This window comes from Hippocampus comes, unplaced genomic scaffold (assembly GCF_001891065.2).
Source record: "Hippocampus comes isolate QL1 unplaced genomic scaffold, H_comes_QL1_v1.1 scaffold123, whole genome shotgun sequence".
NCBI classification, from domain to species: domain Eukaryota; kingdom Metazoa; phylum Chordata; class Actinopteri; order Syngnathiformes; family Syngnathidae; genus Hippocampus; species Hippocampus comes.
The window spans coordinates 502517-522378 of NW_017804997.1; the positions used below are offsets into that span (position 1 = coordinate 502517).

At 39.0% G+C, this 19862-nt stretch overlaps 2 protein-coding genes and 1 long non-coding RNA gene across 3 annotated transcripts; 1 reads left to right on the forward strand and 2 right to left on the reverse strand.

The window, feature by feature from the left end:
* Positions 1-701: 701 nt before the first annotated feature.
* On the reverse strand, positions 702-11045 carry hmgcs1 (3-hydroxy-3-methylglutaryl-CoA synthase 1 (soluble)). Its single transcript, XM_019894347.1, has 10 exons — positions 10872-11045; positions 9432-9880; positions 9094-9219; positions 8822-8986; positions 5546-5714; positions 5246-5416; positions 3869-3975; positions 3673-3798; positions 2695-2852; positions 702-2218 (listed from the first exon to the last, which is right to left on the reverse strand). The coding sequence occupies exons 2-10, from the start codon at positions 9877-9879 to the stop codon at positions 2141-2143; spliced, it is 1548 nt and encodes a 515-aa protein (XP_019749906.1). The 5' UTR covers position 9880; positions 10872-11045; the 3' UTR covers positions 702-2140.
* LOC109530544 (uncharacterized) lies at positions 8098-16169 on the forward strand. Its single transcript, XR_002171023.1, has 2 exons — positions 8098-8149; positions 16061-16169. It is a non-coding gene; the product is annotated as an uncharacterized LOC109530544 (long non-coding RNA).
* LOC109530538 (YTH domain-containing protein 2-like) lies at positions 12776-18586 on the reverse strand. The gene is made up of 6 exons (XM_019894361.1): positions 18317-18586; positions 17410-17584; positions 15522-15728; positions 14790-14972; positions 13332-13373; positions 12776-13225 (listed from the first exon to the last, which is right to left on the reverse strand). The coding sequence occupies exons 1-6, from the start codon at positions 18382-18384 to the stop codon at positions 13190-13192; spliced, it is 711 nt and encodes a 236-aa protein (XP_019749920.1). The 5' UTR covers positions 18385-18586; the 3' UTR covers positions 12776-13189.
* Positions 18587-19862: the final 1276 nt, after the last annotated feature.

A 19862-nucleotide genomic window follows, 5' to 3' on the forward strand; every position in this document is an offset into this window, starting at 1 on the left:
ATTTAAAAAATATTGCTGCGTCAGTCCTTTTCAAATGAGTCAAAACGTATGGGAGTAATGTGATCTCGTACAGTGCCGTGAAAAATAATTTGCCTTAGGGCGGCACGGTGGACGACTGGTTAGCACGTCGTGTTCACAGTGCAGAGGTGCAGGGTTTGAGTCTGGCTCCGGCCTTCCTGTGTGGAGTTTGTCTGTTCTTCGGGTACTTCGGTTTCCTCCCACATTCCCAAAACATGCATGGTAGGTTAATGAAACACACTAAATTGTGAGTGTAGGTGTGAGTGTAAGTGCGAAAGGATGTTCGTCTATGCGTGCCCTGTGATTGGCTGGCAACCAGTTCAGGGTGTCCTCTGCCGACTACCCGAAGACAGCCGGGATAGGCTCCAGCACAACGTGACCCTCGTGAGTTCGATCTATACATATATATATATATATATATATATAAAGTATATACACAGTATACCTGTATATAGCCATACAATAAAGTGTCAATGGACAGCCACTACAGTAGGTGGCAGTGCTGCTCTCATTTATTTATTTTTTATTTCGGTCAAATTGATGCACTAAAAGCCTTTCTGTGACGTAATAAATTATTCATTGTTTTGAGTTGATCTATATAATTTTCTCAAGGTACATATTGACATGTCTTTAGTGTGCAAAAATACAATTCTAGATGAGTGAAAACAGACCGACAACAAATGTTGAATACAGTAATCATTTATTTTCATTTACAGAAACGGTATGGCTAAAATAAATCGGATGGAACATCCATTCACTTCTATCTACAATGCATAAATAATTTTACAGCATTTACTGTACATTAACATCAAAAATTTTAGATCATGTGACCTATTAGGCAAGCTAATTACAGTCACACTTGCAAAACAGCCACACTGCAATTGTCATGCTAGCATGTGTGGAGAGGCACCAACTGACTGTACAACTGAGAATTTCTGTACATAAGGAAACACATTTTGTTTACATTTGATACATCATTGAAATAAGGCTTCTTTATGGCATATGTAACTGTAATTTCAATAACTCTGTCTATAATTATCCACACCCCATTAAATTCAAGACTGATGGTTGCCATGGTTTCTACCTGAGTACTATTTATTCCTATGCCGGATATTTTATTCAAGATTGAACAGGAATAAAACAACCGGAGAGACACAGATGAAGAAAGAACTTAGAATGACCTATTACAAAAACTAAAACTCAAATGATGGCCACTGTCAGCTCAAAAGATATTTATGCGGTTGAGCTTCCTGTCAACGTTGCCAAATATGACATGAGCAGAAAGCCCAAAAACACACGGAACCACAAGTGACACAAATAGACATTGACTCAAGACCTTTTTTTTCTTCTTTTTTTTTTAATGTAGGTTAGTTTCTGTTTCTATAATAGTTAGCAGATAGAGACATGCGGTGTTTAGAGTAGTGTGGCAGAAAAATTCTAACTGGATAAAACTCAGTTAGCAGTTTTAAGTAATATCTCATGATAATAACCGTCTTACAGTTTATTTGATTACCGATATATACCAGTAACATTTAATGTCATTTTTAAAATGATTTAAAAGATTAAATATAATTTTTTTGTCACCCTGAAGGTTAACTGACACTGCCAAATAACCAATTATCAAGCTAGTGTTTTATTCAGAGCGCCATGCGATTTTATATCTTTCAATGCGTCCAGGCTATAATTGGATATCTGGGGGGAATCAAAGTAGGTACAGTCAAAGACAAAATACGCATGAAAAGGGTGATTAGGGTTGGCTGCTGTCGAACCAGCAATGTGCACAGGTAAAATCCTCATTTTAAAATTTTAAAACATAATTTGCTTTCTCTGGTTAGGTGATGCTAAAGTCATAACGGTCAGTGCTCCAAAATAAAAATATGAAAATTAAGTTTTCCTAACACTTTTTGATGTATGAAATATATCGTCCACTCTTGATAGATGTGTACATTTGGTGAGGATGGGCAAGTTACAAGCAGTTCAGCGGCATCGAAAAGCTGTCCACAAGCTGCACTGCAAGACCAATGACACGCTGGCCTTTTGATCAACTTAGTGTTTGCACCGTTTCCAAATTACTGGACCTTGAGACCTTGAGGAAGAGCTCGGGTGAGGGATCAGGGGGCTCTCAGTTGCTGACGCCAGTGTCGTTGTTGGACGTGGCCACAGGGATGCGTGGCATCTTCTTGGCTGGACTCGGGATATGCTACAATGACATCATTTTCAACATACGGCAGGTCAGAAATGATGGATATTAATTCATAGTTAATTTGCCTTTATTTTGTCGTAAACCTAACCTAAAATACCAAAACATGCATATAATAAATATATTGTTTATTATATCATATTTTCAAAAAAAATACAAACTCTGAATTTGATTATTTTCCGAAAGCGTTTATCCCTCAACCCAGCTCATGTTTCCTTTTTGTGGGTAAACACTCCAACGTGTGGTGAATTCTGCTTCATAGTGATAGCAAGATATGATATTGAAGGATCAGAAAGTGACCTTGCTCTGAATGCTTGGCCACCACAGGGCCGATCAAGGAAATTTGGTCGAATGGCCAGCCTTACTTGTAAAACATAACACTTATTCAATAAAAGCAAGAAAATTATTTTGCCAGGTCAAAAGCCAGCTTTCAAGACATCTCTTGTGTTCCAGAAGACTTGGGATGGAAGCTGTACCTCGGTGGCAGTGCTGGAACGAACACGTTCTGGCTCTGAAGGCAGCTCACTGTCCAGAGGTCTCCTGGCGTATTCCCGGCGGTGTTTCTCATCCACTCGTGTCAAGTACCAAGTACCTGGAAACAGATCCTCCACAGAACCACGAGGGATGTAGCTGGCTGTAAGGACAGATTTAAAATATTTGTTCAAATCACATCACAGATAAACAGACTTTACAGTAGACTAGAGCAGGTTAAAAAGCGCGTTGACGTGGCAGGCATGTTGGCATAGGCGACTGTCCCATCAAAACAAGATATGGACAAACGTTGCGGCCATGTTGGCAAGGGAAAGTCCCCTCAAACGTAATGAAGCATTGACGTTAGCTTCGCAACTGCCGTCGAAACACGGCTGAAAAGGAACATGTCATATCGACGTATAGCTCTGCTGCACAAGAAACTTTGCTTGGCAATGTTGCACCTCGCAAGCCAGCTTTGGTGGCTGAGAGTGGAAGGATCACTAGTGTCGAGTTTGGTACAGCAAAATTGGAATTAAGTTTGATAAGGTTTACTTCAATGGGGATTTTTTCATTATGAAGAAATATGAGAGGGATGAACAATTCAATTCAAAGCGGCATGGCCAAAATAGCAGAATGCAATTTTCAAATCGCAACGGATGCCATTTGGAGAAAAAAAGATAAACACCTTTATTTTGTGCAGTAGGTTTAATTTGTTTTTCTTATATGCATATTTTATTTAAAAATATGGTGTATGTAAGTTCAGAGGAAATGCAGTCCACATGTTTGCATATTAGCGCTTTATGAAAAGTGAAAAGCTGACGTGATAAAGCCACATTCGTTTATTTGAATCTCTGCTTAGTTTGTGCCTAATTGAGTGACTTCTCGAATTTGGCCCAGCAATATTTTGCTGTGCTTTTCCTGGCTACCAACGAGTGTGTCATTACGATTTGCACCGTTCAACATAAACCCGGGAAAAGTCCTACCTAGATGGTGGGTCTCTTCTCTGAGCTTCATGTTTTCAGAGAAGACAGCAGGTGAAACCTTCTTCCTTGACTCCAGTCTGACCTTCAGGTCACTCATACTGCAGATAAGTTTGTCAAGAGCAGAACCTGGGGGCAGCGGGTATCAATCACGACTGATTCGTGTCAGACAAGTGGGGCCGAACTGTGGGAAACTCACCAGGTGTGTGGTCCTGTGAGACCCTGAGAGAATACAGAGTTGCAGCAAATCCTGAGCCATAAGAGAAGACTCCAATCCTCTGACCTGCCATCTGCGAAGATGTGTGTCTGCAACAAAGATGGCAACCTGTTACACTAAAATTATGAAAAATCGACCTAAATTTGCTGCTTATCTGTCAAGACATATGCACTTTAGTTATATTTAATATATGGTACTACTGAACAGGGTTCCTGTATTTTACAGTAGAAAAAAAAAAGCAGCAAAATCCATGTAAATACTTGACAGAAAAAGTTTGAGGTGCAGGATGATGACACTCATCACCATATGCTTTGTCTTTTTATTTTTAAAGTCAATGAAGTGTTCACAGTGGTAATTTTTTTTAATGTACAGTATGTGTCAATTAATGTCACAAAGTGCATTTGCAATTAAACTAAGGACGGCAAGTTTTAGTGTTTACGTTTTACTTGTAAAGATGGCCCCTTTTGTCATAAACTTGTATATTTTTTAAAATTATTTTGAAGTTAATGGGTTTAATGATGGCCTCATTTTCAGTATACCGTATTGTCCGGATTATAAATTGCAGGGTTTTTTTTTCATAGTTTGGCCAGGGGTGCGATTTATACTCTGGAGCGACTTAGGTGTGAAATTATTAACACATAATTACAGTACTGTACTGTATATCATTTCACATGTTATTTTCAGATTATACCACAAGAGGGCGCTCTTGTCCTGTGTTGATAAGTCTGACATAAGCGACGTAGAAAAGGGAGCACCGCATCTTCTACCTCCGGAGTTGGCAGAATTGTTTAAAAGTGGCACAGAGGCTGAAGATTTCATTGGATTCAGTGATTTGGGGTGACACTGATGGTTTGGTAAACTTGTTAGCATGTTTTTTTATGCTACAGTTATCTGAATAACTCTTAATATGTTACGTGAACATACCAGGCACGTTCTCAGTTTGTTGTTTACCAGTCATGCAACGTTACCATATCGTACACTTATTCAGCCTGTTGTTCTCTGTTTTATTTTTATTTTAAATTGCCTTTCAAGATGACGTGTCTTGTCTTGGTGTTGGATTTTATTTTATCAAATAAATTTCCCCCCAAAATGAGAAAGGTTTTGATACACAACTCTGAATCTGTCAAATACAAAGTAATAATTAGTTTAAACAACGATGAGCCGTAAGTTCGACTGAATTTCAGGTCTTCCGTTTATCAAGCTTGATATGAGGTCATTACCGACGAGAGGGAGTGCTCCTTATTTTAAATGTGTAGCAATCCCAGCACATGCTTTTGATTTGAGATTCTAGTTCTTGCCCGCATGGTTATAGCGACTAGTGCATGCATGTCAAAACAAAAGTCAGATATTGAGACATACTGCGCAATGACTGATGCCAAGCAGCCGTAGACTGAGGGGGTATACATATTTCCGTTCTGGTTGGATATGAGCAAAGACAGCTTGGTCTTCCTCTCAAACAAGTCCGCACTGGCTTTCATAAAGGCCTTCTCAACATCACGATCAAAGTAGGTCTCCTCTGGCTTTATGTCTCTGCCAAAAAGAACACAAATATGATGAAATTTTACACATTATCTTTTGAGCCGTGTGCATTTTAATGATCAGATCGGTGGGTAAATGAGCATGTCTCCCTGTCCAGCCATTTTTTTGTTGTTGGTTTACCTGAAAGCATCAAGGCCACTGAAGGGGCCCGTCTCCGTGTTTGGGCAGGGGTCGTTCAGGAAGTCATTCAGCATCAGTCTAGCCAACGACTTTTGCACCAGCTTGCAGTATGGCGAGTGGAAGACGAGAAAGCCAAAGTCCTCCAAAGAAAAGCGCTTCTCTGAATCATCTGTCAAGGAGAAGAGAAAGGCTTAAAAAAAAATCCTTCAGTTCAAAAATTACTTCTTGCTTTGTTTGTCAGAAGAAAGGAACTGTTTCACTGACAACATGCAATCCCATTTCACCTTTTACCGAGATATTTACTTGGAATGTCCCAATCAGATTTTTTGTTGAACCCCAGTGAGTTAATTATTGACCATCTGTCATGACAGTCCCTAATGCATAAAAAAGTACATCCATATTGTCTCATTTGTCTAAATTGTGTCTATTTAAATAGCAGTATCTGACATAACTTTTGTTAATATTGCTAAGGCCATTGGGGTAGTGGCTCAAACAAAATAAACAAAATGTTTTTATAGCATGTCTGTGGTGCACGACAAAGTAGCTACCGCAAACAAATGACCGTATTTTCCACACTGTAAGGCGCACCTATAGACATTCAATTTTTCCAAAAGCCATCAGTGCGCCCTGTAATCCGATGCACCTTATATATGGTCTCACAGTCACTGTATATATTCCCCATTCAGTTTTTTTCCCTGTTCGTGTTCCTATGCCATTGAGTGGTAATTATTAGCACGGACCAATTGTAACCTAAAAAGGTTCTGCCGGGCACTAATTGACATGTGCATTCGCCAACACATAATTACTTTGTGAGCTTTGCACAGCCATTATGAAACAAAGATGATAACTAAAGCAGAGTTAACTGCTGACTAAACGAAGGAAGGAGACAAGCAAAACTTCTAGGAATACTTAGCCCCTTGTGGATGTGATACATTTTTTTCATAACTTTTGTCTTTCATTTATTGTTTGGTAATGCCATTTGTATTTATGTTTCATGTTGGTGTTTATGACCAGTTCTCATGGCTTTGTTCCAGCTCCAGCTGTTGTGAAGCCTCTATATACCGGTAAATAAAACTGTATTAATGTATTATATAAATTAAGCTGTATTGTATTGTATTGTATTCCCTTTAGTGTAGCTCCATTTAGTGGATGCATAGCGCAACCGCAGCCACTATTGCAGCTTCTACTCTATGCGCTTTATAATGCAGTGCACCCTGTATATGAAAAAAGGTTTAAAATAGGCCATTCATTGAAGGTGCGCCTTATATTCCAAAGCGCCTCACTCATAGTGCTGAAAATATGGTACATTTAAAGCTCTGTCTTAAATAAACAAGCCGAAATATACCATGTAAAATCAGAAGTTACACTTAGTGCAGGAACAAAATAAAAGGGTAATGTCGTTCTCATACTGTGTGTTGCCTCGAAGAAATGCCAATCATTGGGCAGCGCTTTTGTAGTCTCCTTTTTGGGGGTTATGTATGAACAAATTAGTGTTGCACAACTGGTGTCAGTTGTTGTGGTGAATAGGGTGATTTCCAAATATATAGTATTCATGATGGACATATTTCATGGGATAAGTGGCAAGTAACAGCTTCAATGAACAACAAGCATTTTTGTGGAATCCCAGCACTCGCGTGGATGTGTGTTTTTGCCCTTTGTCTTCTAACCCACCAAAAAAAACAAAACAAAAAAAAAAAAAAACAATGACATCCAAAAGTCAAAGCGCTCAAAGTGATATTGAGACTCTGCTTTGGTCCAAATTGCTCGAGGTTAAGCACATAAAAGAACAGAGTACAGCTTGCCTAGTTGATCAATGATTTACGACACTTGGGCTCCCTCACTTCAGACACATTTGCTCAGCAGATTAAAGGCTCGTTTCAAAGCTACTTTATGATCACTGAACTTGGGTAAACTTAGCACAGCAAGCCATGTAAATCCAACAGCAAGTAATGTCCTAAGCCCTCTCAATCAATTAGGCAGATATCAGTTCACCCAACAAACAAGTATGCAAAGCAGACATCCAACAGAGAAACCAAACTTAAAAAAAATTGCAATGCATAGTCTTTTAAGTTCATGCTAAAATTACAGTTTTACTAACATACCAAGGATAGCTTTGTGGAATATCAATAACCACCTTGATATAGGTTCCTACATTTTTCTGTCATCAATTTTTGTACTGGTGATTTAACAGAATTTGAAAAAAACTTACACGGGAGGGTGAAGTCAAAAATGTTGTTTACGATACCACAATGCGCCCCCATGAGTCTAGTCAGCATTCTGATTAATACTGCGTTTGTGGAATATGAATTAAGCACCCATTTTCATTTTCCCACTTGCTCTTGAGTGAAAATAACATCACAGTGCCGAGCTCAGTTTGTGAACGTCACATGACCAAACCCAGAAAACAGGTGAGCTGTGATTGATTAACCGAGCCCTTATGCACTGTGATGTCATTTTCAGTCAGCAACGAGAGGCAAAATGCCCCCCCCCGCGTTGGAAACAAAAAAACGGTTGCTTAATTCATATTCCACAGACACAATATTAAATCTGAATGCCGTATTTAGATAAGTGGCAGCATAGAACATATTGAAAGACCATTTAAGAGTTACTTCCCCTTTAAGTCATAAATTGTGGCCATACCTTATTTTCTGAGACTTTAATTCAGTGAACATTAAACTAATTTGCCCTTTATAGTACTCTTTGGATCCCCATTTCCTCAAGTGGAAAGTCAATTGTATGTCTGTTATGGATTTTGTTGCGTGCCATATTGGAGAAGTATGACCAGCCTCAAAAAGAGACAAATGGGAAGAGCTTATGAAGAATACTTTACAATGGATTTTACCGACAGTGCAAGCTTCACATTGTCTATATTCATTAATATTGCAGTTTACAATGTGGAAGGAGTGTTTATTTTAATACCAACAGTGTCGCATTTCCACATTTGAATGGCAGTAAAAAAGAAAAAAAGTTTATTCAAAATTTCATATTAAATATATATATATATATATATATATATATATATTTTTTTAAGTTCACCTCAGGCAGTTTTAACATAACGGAGAAGACATTCCTGGAACATTTATCCTAAATGTTTGGATTCCACACTATTTCTTCCCTTCCCCTAATAGTTTGACCATAAAGTTGCATCAATGTAGGTAGATTTGCTCAGTTAGTTAAGTATCTGAACAAGTTAGAAAGAACATTAAAAAAATAAAAAAAAAAAGTACACTGTTGTTAGCCTTAACGTTTTCCACTGTAAAAAGACTTTTGGCCAACCTCTTTGCCACTGAGCATGGATCTTATTCCGGTACACAGAGTAGCAGCGGTCCAAGGCACTCAGGTAGCACTCAATAGATAGCTTGCCATCCACCACAGGATACTCTGACATGAGGTTAGGTTTGTAGAAGTCGTACGCATGCTGCATGTGGGTTCCTCGTAAACCTGCGCAAGACACAAAGTACATCATCATTAACACACTCGTTTCATTTTTAAGTCTTATCATCAGTGTTAATTCAGGCACTTATTAACACATTCACACATTTTCTGACCTCTTTCAAAGGCTAAAGGAGCATTGGGCCCAATGAGCATTGCCACAGCACCAGCACCGCCTGTAGGTCTGGCGCTTCCTGAGGCGTAAACAGCAATGTCGCCTGCTACAACTAAGGCATAGCGGCCTGCATAGAGAAAAGAAGATCAACCACACAAAGGGGAAAAAAATAGTGTTGCCTACTAAATAGCAGTGAAATAACAGCAAAATTGTAGTAGTGGAATGAATTACATCACGATTCAGATGACAATCATTACATTAACATTAATCTGTCAATATGAAACAATGATCAAACTACTACTCGTTCTACTCATTATTTGTGTGTGTTTGTTCACCTACCATCCCACGAGCTAGATTCAACCCAATTTACAGCATTGAAGAGTGCAGCAGTCCCACCATAACAGGCATTTGTGGTGTCAATGCCTTCCACATCAGTATTGCCCGAATCTTCAAACAGCTGCATGAGGACTGTCTTTACAGACTTGGACTTATCAATGATGCTCTCAGTGCCAACTTCCAAACGACCTATTGAATCGTAAGAAAGGTTGTTCTTCTCCATCAGTCTTTGGACCACTGTCAGGCAAAGGGAGTTGATATCTTCACAGTCTGAGCAAAAACCCATGCAGGCTTGACCCAGGCCCACTGTGTATTTGCCAGCTGTAACACCATCAAACTGTTCCAGTTCAGCTTGGTCCACATACTGCGATGGGAAGTACAGTTCCATGGCAATGATACCCACATCCTTGGGCCACGGACCCAAGCAGTTATTAGACGCAGAACCAGGCATCCTGTATCGGTTGAGAAGGTTTCACATTAACACTCATGGTTATATGCAGTGAAATGAAGACAATGCAGTTGAGTGCTGGGTTCAAATGTATCTTTAAATGTTCACTCTAAGTCCTTGTTATTTCATGTTAGACAACAATACTTATTACTACTTTATTGGTTCTAAAAATTGTAATGTTCTCTGTAAACAATTATTGAATAATCGATTTACATATTTTTTTGACACTGGATTTATTTTAAAGGTGAGATGTCCCCTGTACATAAACCTTGCTCATAGGGCCAGAATGTAGGGAGACAACAAGGTGACCACTGACCTCGAGAGTAAATAAAACGAATTAGCACTTTACATTGTTGTCGAGGCTCCAATCACACAACACACAGAAACGGAGGCACATGATTATTATTGTTAGTTTTATTATTAAAAAGTTCACAAAAATGTGATGGCAATAATGTTTCCATCGCTACCTGCAGTTATTGACAAAAAAGATAAGCGAAAGGTTAGCATTAGGATTATGGAAACTGAAGTCCAAGGAAATGAGGAAGAAAACTGGGTGAAAGGTTAACGGAATTTGCCCCAAGTTAAAATGGTCAGTCATGGCAGTGCCCTCATCTGTCACTCGTTAGCTCAGTTAACACAGTGACATTTAACCACACATAAGATAGGTAGAATGAATTGCCATTTAATGTGGACAAACTCCTCAGTGATGATCACGTTATAAGGGTCGTCATCATGGGAGGTTTCCTACCCGGAGCAAATAAATTGACGGACAAGCTTTTGCGATCTGTCAAGCTAGCTCACTTCGGTCTTGTGACATCTTTCATAACAACTTCGATGACAACTTCTCATAGCAGTTGCTCATTTAAATAGTTTTTATATGATGTAATAACATCACGGATACCCATGTCCGACCAAGCTCGTCGGAAAGGTGCCCTTAAATACATAAAGAATCCAACCGATCAACTCTTGATTGTAGGCATAAAAAAAAATCTTACCTGTGTGAGTGTAACGCCTGTAACGTAATTTGGTTTGGACTGAGCGCCAGTTAAGTAGCAATTCTTAAATAGAGAGTAACCACGGCAGAAGAGTATTTATATGCGAGGATGACTGGGAAGCGTAACCTACGTGCTACACACAAGACTATTCGACCAATCAGATGACAAGGTACTTTGTTCAACGTGCAGAAGGAACAGCGCGCAGATTTCCTGGCCAATCACAAAGTAAGAATTGCAACCACGGAACAACGCTGTAACAGTGGTCCAATAGAATCCCGTGCACGATGTCTGGTGAGAGGGGACAACCAATCATAGCCTGAACGTAATTCCTGGCGCGGTAAGTAGATCGTGCAGTGGGCAGCTCTAAACGTCTCAAGTCAGGTGTTAGTGTGATAATGTACAGTATTTGGAACTTTGAAAGGAAATTACGCTATGAAATCTTGTTAAATGTGACCCTTTAAATATATATATTTACACATTGTGAAGAACAAATATAACTCAGTTAAATCAAGAGTTCAACACTCACATAGGTAAACACTCAGACTTTACATTTAAAGTTTTTTGTTTTGTTTTGTTAAAACAATGGTAGTCATCCATCGATATATCACGCAAAAAAAACAAGCAATTTCATCATTTATACTGCTTGAACAAGATTTTAATTTTCCATTGCTCCTGTTTTCTCAATGTATTGTCTTTAATAGTATTTCTATTGTTTTAAGTGTTTTGAAATACCTTTTAAAAAATACCACATATGATGAAAAACGTCTATTTTGTATCGGGCATTTCTATGTCAGAGACTACACTTATAGCGGGGCAGTTTTGCACTGCACACTTTTTGCCTCTTTGATAAACCAGGCATTTTTTTTCGTTGCCATGGTTTTATGCGTAAATGCTGGAACAGGCATGCTTGTAAGTCCTATTTTCAAAAAGTTATTCACTTAAAATTGTAGGTGTGTATACACACATTAGTATAGATAGATAGATAGTGTGCGTGCGTGTGTGTGGATATACATGTACACATGTATACAGTATATCAATGTATAAACATCCTGGACTGTTCTCTCATTTGCACTCAAATTCTTTATTGGGGTTGGGTTGCACCTGTCATGTTGTTTGCTACTTGTCACAACCCTTCGTCAAATGGTTATTCATGGCCTTCCAAGCCCATAAATAGATTTAAAAAAAACTCATATATTTAGTTATTGCTGCCTCATACTTTTCAGTTTCAGAAAACTTGCTCATTATTTAAAAATATTAGACTTCTAGAAAAGATAATCCAGATCAAGAAATCCACCGTAACTCAGGCAAACTATGAGGAAAACATTACTAATGAGGCAATGCTAGTTTGACATCCCCGCTCCCTTAACCAGCTCATGCGAGAGTGACATTAAATTTTCATGCTGGTGTAAAAACAACAACAAAAAAAAAAACTGAGAGTGACATTAAATTTTCATGTTGGTGTAAAAACAAAAAAAAAACACACGAAAAAAAAAACAATGATAATAACTAAAAACAAATTTTATGTGTGCATCGATTTCCTGCACTGCTTGTCATATTAGGAGCCTTTCAAAGATGACTCTAGCCAGGTACAAACAACCTGGACTGGTCATCAGTTGCAGGGCACAAAGAGAAACAACTCATTCACTCCTGTGGTGAATTTAGAGTCTTCAATTAACCTAACATGGGCGTTTTTTTGGAATGTGGAAAGAACCAGAGTACACTAAGAAAACCCATGCAAGAACAGAGAGAACAAGTAAACTCAATAGAGGAAGGACAAAGTTGAGATTTGAACCTCAGGACTGTAAGGCAGATGTGCGGCCACCACCACCGAGCTACAGTTATGTCTTGCAATCTTATAAATATTGTATTTAACCATTCATTTCTTCAAAGGATTAGCAAGAGTGTGAATAAGAACCAACCAACAGTTTATTTAGTGAATAATATTGTATATAAACAATGAATGGACAAACATTCTTTGGATTCCAATCTCAACAGAATATTAATAAACAATTACAAAGGCAGAGTAGAAATCCTAAAACACCACCATAAAATAGAAATGTCTAAAACAGCAGCATTTCAATTTCCTGTATTTGATGAACATACCATTGCAAAGAATTGGTACATTTGGCATACATAGAATATAAACATAATGGTAGCCTGGAAGAGGCAACTTTCAACGTTGAAGAAACAAACAAGAAAAACGTGAAGGTTTCAAAACCATCACCAAAACACTGTTCCGTTGTCTTAAATTACAGTTCATTTAGTGCAATTCATACCAACTACTTCAAGTGTACATAACATTTGTCCGGAAGGGATTCTTAACAGATGCAGTTGGTTCCCTCAGTGGTTTGGAACTTGACAAACGGATAGAAACGGTGGTTGAAATAATGCGGAAGGATATCCCAATGATGATGAAGTGAAGTGTGAACACCAAATTACTTATGACTTGGTGCTTCTCTCCCAAAGAGACAGCAGCAGTCTGCCTGCCTGGGCATCTAATTCCTTCAAAAGGTAAAAAAAACAATAACATTAAAGTATGAGTGTGAATACTTTCAGGATGCACTGGACATGGTCAGACTTGGTTGTTTTTGGTTCTACCCACCTCAGTTCCGGGTGGTCTACTACAATTACAAAAACAACATTTTTTTTAACACTGTAATGCATGTCATTAAGGTTAACCGGTAGAATACTGTGATTAAAGCAAAAAAAAAAAAAATCATAATTTGACTGAAAACTTTTTATGCTTAAATTGACTAGCGGTCAATGAACCAAAATGTTGCAGTGCAGCGGGGCACACACTGATTCTTGTTAAATGATATTGTCATAGATATCAAAATGGAGAGAGATTTTCAAACACAAACACAATGTATGAATGCAGAAAACAGTAGAATTGAGGCATTAAAGTAAACAGTGAGTGTCAATAATAATAATAATAATAACAAGGGGCTCCGCCCTCAGAATTTGAATTAAAAAACCAAATCTTGTGCATGCCAGGCATGAAAAGAGGTCAGGGGTGAAAAAGGTGAGAGGTAAGGACATGGTAGAAAATGTAGAATATTTCATATTTGAATGCATCAATTTGATGCATTTTGAGACAACAACAGCAAAAAAAAATCAAGCACAATTAAAAGAGCCAATATCAAGGTATAATCTATACACAGTCTAGCAGGTTTAGGGGGGTTACTTTTAAAATCTATTCTGATACAGTTTCTAGTTACCTGTAGAAGAAATTGTAGTTAGTAAAATAATTCTTGACTTGATTATAGCACTGGCCTGACGTAAACCGCAAAAAACAAACAACCCCCCCTCTCCAAAAAAAAAACATAACCTTTGTATCCCAATGATAAGTTTAGCCCGTTTTATCGTTAATGCGGTGTTTAAGTGGTGAACCTGTACTGCAGGTGATTTGTGACGGGGGGACAACAATTGAGTTACGTTAATGGTGTGGCGGCTATAAGCTATAGCTTTGCCATAAGGTGAGCTGTCGCTCATCTTTGCAAATGTTATCAGCCGTCCAGTGAGTACTGTATCTTCAAAATAATGAAAAGCGACTCCTCCCTTCTCTTCTGCTTTCAAACTGGCTGTGTGTGGGCAAGGCATGTGTCCTGTAAATACCCGACCCCCAAAAACAAACAAACAAACAAACAAAACAAAAAATGAAACACATGCAAGCATGTCTTTAATCCCCCAGGACAACAATTAATTTTTCCAGTTAAAGGTAATCTGTGATTGCAAGAAAGAACTTTAAGTCTTGGGTTGAATTGTCTTTATATCGGAATGGCATGTAGAATGTTAAAATATGAATGCCATCCATTTATCTATCCATTTGTTATAGCATAACACATAGTTCGAGACTGCATGTACAACTACAGTCATCACATGAGGTTTTCTTTATCAAACATGAAATGAAAAACTCACCTGTCCGTCCCTGCTGATTTGGACTTTCTTGTTGTCGTTCAATGGGTTGAGAATATGCTGGGTGCACTGGAAAGGTAAATTCTCTTTACAGATCCACTCCACACTAAAGACTCCTCCTAATCGCCCGAACCCCCAGTCTTGGCAATTGGTGTAAGAGATAGTTGAAGACATGCGAGCATATCCCTGAAAAAGTAAAACCAATTATAATGCACAAAGTCTCAAAGTAAGGCCAGATGCATGCCAATGCATTGTCGTTTATGACCACAATGTGTCCTCATGCGACATCTTCTAATTGTCTATGATTCTATAAAATGGAATAAGCTCTCACTTTTATACACTAATTCTACCAAAAGAAAGAATTGGTAAATTGTATGGTTGATGGAAAGGGTGCCCAAGTCCGGATAAGGCCACATTAAGAGCCCTTATCCAGCCTGTTTTAGATGAAGAAAATTTTGGACTTGACTTCCCCTTACAGCTGGGGGGGAATAAAAAAACAACAAAAAAAAAAAAAACACCCATTCATCCTTTTATATGAATTGTGCTAAAAAAAAAAAAAAAAAAAAGAAAACAAAAACCCCAAAAAAATGTGCCAAAAAAATGGGATGACGAACATCGACATTAATGCAATCTGTGTTACACAACCAAAAAAACAAAAACATTCGCAATATCAGACGGACAACTCAGACATTATAGGGAAGTTATGCTAACTTTAAAAGCTAAAATTCTACGTACCTGGAAGTGCCCAGAGCCTTGAACAGAAAAGATGAGGATGACTTCATTCTCCTGCAGTGCCTTGGTTAGTTTAGTCTCATTACCTGGGATAGTGGACCAGATGCCTTTCTGCTGAGAAATTTCTATGTTCCTCAGGTTGCTACTTTTCATGATGAAGTACCGGACTGATGAAAAGTCCAGTGGTGATAACACCTGTTGTGTGCAGTGCTGGGAAAATATTCAATCAATTAAGTAGCAGTAAATAGGAATATAATGTCACAATTGTTTACCAAGTTACATATAAACAAAACTTTTACAACAATGTACTTTGGGCACATCAAACTGGAGATGTTTGGTGGAAACGGCAAGTTTGGACTAGTTTTCGCCCAAATCATGAGCCACAAAACAAGTGACCAAAACCAGCACATCGATTAACAAGATAATCAAATGAACAAGATGCAGAAAAATCCATTCCTGCTACTTTATGTGAATTCCCTTAATCGTATTTTGACAAGCTCCTCCTAAGAGAGTTCACCCATAATTGCCCCAACTGGAACCAGGTACAGTCAAACCTCGGTTTTCAAACATCTCGGTTCTCGTCCAATTCCGTTTTCGACCAAATATTTCGAGTTTTTTATGCCTCGGATGACGAACAAACTTAGGTTCTCGGACAAACTGAGCGCACTTGAATGCACCATTTGACTCCTCTCACCTTCCTTACACGAGGAAGTGACGCTTCCTCGAGTAAACGAGGAAGTGACGCTTCCTCGTGTTGCTTTCCATTGTGAGCAGACGTGTTCAGTAAACATTTTTATTTTAAAAAGAGCGTGGTTTCGGTTTTCGAACAATTTCGGTTTTCGAACAGCCTTCTGGAATGGATTATGGATGAAAACCGAGGTTTGACTGTATATTGTATTCATTATTATTATGACTGGGCAACCCGGTGGCTACTGGTTAGCGCGTCGGCCTCACAGTGCGGAGGTGCAGTGTTCGATTCCGGCTCTGGCCTTCCTGTGGGGAGTTTGCATGTTCTCCCTGTGCCTGTGTGGGTTTTCTCCGTGTACTGCGGTTTCCTCCCACATTCCAAAAACATGCGTGGCAGGTTAATGGAAGACTGTAAATTGTCCCCAGGTGTGAGTGCGGATGGTTGCTTGTCTCTGTGTGCCCTGCGATTCGCTGGCAACCGGTTTAGGTGTGTCCCCCGCCTACTGCCCAAAGCCAGCTGGGATAGGCTCTGGCACGCCTCGCGACCCGTGTGAGGATAAGTCGATCAGAAAACTGATGGATGCTGGATAATTATAATTTGGGCCCATCTGACTATTAGCAACATCAGCTATTTAAAATCTGTGATATATATATATATATATATATATATATATGCCTTTTTTTTTTTTTTTTTTTTACACAATCACAAACCACAACCTAAGAAAAAGATCATGACATTCAAACACAACCCCTAGAAGACCAAATGAACCAACTTCTGCAGATTTTTTTCTTCGTTGTTAAACAAGTTAAACAAATACTCCAGCACTGTACTTGCTTCCCTCTAGCACCCCATTCGCAGAAATATATGTACATTACTTTGGTAAACAGTTTCAAGCTGCAGGCTTAATTTCTTGTGTGGATGGTTTTCAGGCGAAAGCTGAGAATTCTTCCCATTTCATCTAAGTGGTTCAAGTCTGATTCACTCAAGTTTTTTTTTCTCCTTGCCACTGTCAACAATTTTTTACTCTTGGGAATTTGGGATTTGTAACGTGAAACACAGTCCACGAGAGGAATGGATAAGAGCTATTTTGAGCTTCTGAAATATCGAACATGGGACTTTTACAATGAACAAAAATATATTCAGCTTTATTTCTATAAAACTGGGCAACGGATGTACGGATCAGATATTTAAATTTGGGAATACCTTTTCTGAGGAAGAAGAGAATGCGCTGTCAAACTGACTGTTCAAGTTAACAGAAGAGGCGAAATTCCTGGAGGAGAGACGTTGCTCCACGAGATGTTTTTTGCTCAGTGAAGACTTATCACTGCTATATGGTTTCTTCTGACATTGGCCTGAGACTCCTGGCACCCTAGAGCATCTAAACATGTGGGAGCAAGGGTTGGGGAAGGGGGGGTTACAGTGTTAAAATGATATTACTCAGCAAATGCTTGCTTTAATTACACTCTGTCTAAGACAAGCAGATATTTAAAGCTATGAATGCAACAATATTTCAAGAATTCTTGGACATGTATTAAATACATGCAAAGGGTTGCAAACTATTGCGCATTTTGTAGGGCCTCAACATTTCAGTAAATTATTTAAACTAGGAGTGCCCAACCAGTCGAAGATTGCAAAGGATGTGGGGGAAGAAAAAAAAATAAAACATTTTTTCTTTTGGGGAGGGGGAGGGGCACATTTTATTATATATTTTGAGTTGGGGTGCACAACAGCTTGCGTACCCTATCAGTCTTACATCCACCAAAAGTTTTTAAAAAATGTAGGTCATCTTTGACCTAGATATAGCATGTGACTCGCATGACAGGAAGTAAACAGATGTTACTTAAGGCTGGAAAAGGTGTGTGGGTTTACAATGTTGACACAGAACTGGTCGATCGCGGAAAGTTGGCTACTTGAAAAGTAGATCTTGCGTCTAAAAAGGTTCGGAACCCCTGATTTAAACAATACCTACCACAAGAAGTGCAAGGTTGATAACTTACATGAATAAAAAAATAGCGTGTAGGAAAATCTTTGGATGCAGGACACGGACTCCTGTTCAAGTTTCTCTAACAAGGCTATTAAATGTACTGAAAAGTAGATGGTATCTTGTTACCCGTCATCAGTGGTGTCGCAGGTAAGCTTTGGGTTGCTTTTCGAGCTCTGGATGAACCTTTCTGACATTAAAGGGCAGGGACGCTGGCCTATCCCTGAGGGCTGAGTCAAGCCTGCTCCATGCTCTTCTGTTGTAAGCACCTACAGGATGAAATTTGAATATGTTAGGAAAGTGTATCTGTGTGTCAACTTTGTGAAGCATTCAAGGAGACATACTATGCATATTTTTCAGACCTCAATAGCACCAATATTTTCATTTCATACCTCTCAGGTCTATCTGAGAAACTCTGAAGGATTTCGGTACTTTTTCAAACCTGGTCACACACTACGAAGATCAGATCCCCCATTCCCAGAGAAGCAATTTGAAGTGCAGTGAGGAATACACTGATTAATAACACCTTTTGCGGTTGGTAACATGCTTTTAATTTCAAACATAAATTGGTTTTCCACACCATCCCTCAGGATACTGCTGTCCTACATAGCCTTATGCATGAACCTGCTCAGATGAGGGGTGAAACATCTAAGGCCATTCGCTTACATCGAAGGTCATTTTCGATTTTTTTGCAATGTGAACCATACAATTCAATTTTTTTTTTCAAATCTGACCCGGGTGTCTTTCATATGTAGGCATTTATCAAATAGGCATCAGATGCGTCTGCAATATGGGCCCTCAGGTCACGCTCATCCAACAGACACGTCATCAAAAGCCAAAGATGGGCGGAACACAGGAGGGGGAGAGTGCTTTGGATAGACTGCTCATGATCGTCCTTGTATCCGTAAAGCGACGAGTAATGGTGTTAATTTTAGATTTAATTTGACACTTGAAGCAAAGAATAAAGTGGACTTTTATGCGATAGTAATAACTCAGACAGTTCATTTATTATGCAAGTCAATGACATGATGTCATTTTGAGTAGAGGTCTCCATGAAATGAGGACAGAGGAGAGTCGTCTCATTTCCCCCAAAATCTTTCTCCCTCCCCCGCCTCGCTACTCTGTCAATATCCAAATCTAATCGATTGGATCTCTGTTGCAAGGTGCAAGCATGTAAACACAGGAGTGAGGTCCTAGGAAGGTACAAAGAGAGAAATGAGGTGAGCCCGAACAGACAGCGCCATATTTACTTCCGTAAAAACTGCGCCATCTGGTCATGTTTTGTGCACATGCGTGTCACTCGACATTGTCTTTTGTGCAAATGCCTGTCACTTCACGGATGCATTCCATTCACATCAAAAGTTGCACTTGTTTGGTGATGTGAACGACTGCATCAAAACACTTAAAAAATCTGTGAATCAGGCCACTCCCTGCAATGTGAATGTAGCTGGGATGACTTTTCATATGTGCATACAGGGCTTGGGGGTAATTTAGGCGCTTTCTTGGGACATCTTGGGTGTTTCAGAAAGAGCTCGGAAACAATGATTGACAGAGGATGTGTTCACCATTAAATTCTGCCAATTGTTGAATTTTCAAATACATGAATTCCAGAGCGGCGAACCATGACTTGGGCAGTGGAAGACTGTATAGCAATAAATAGATGGCAAATTTAAAA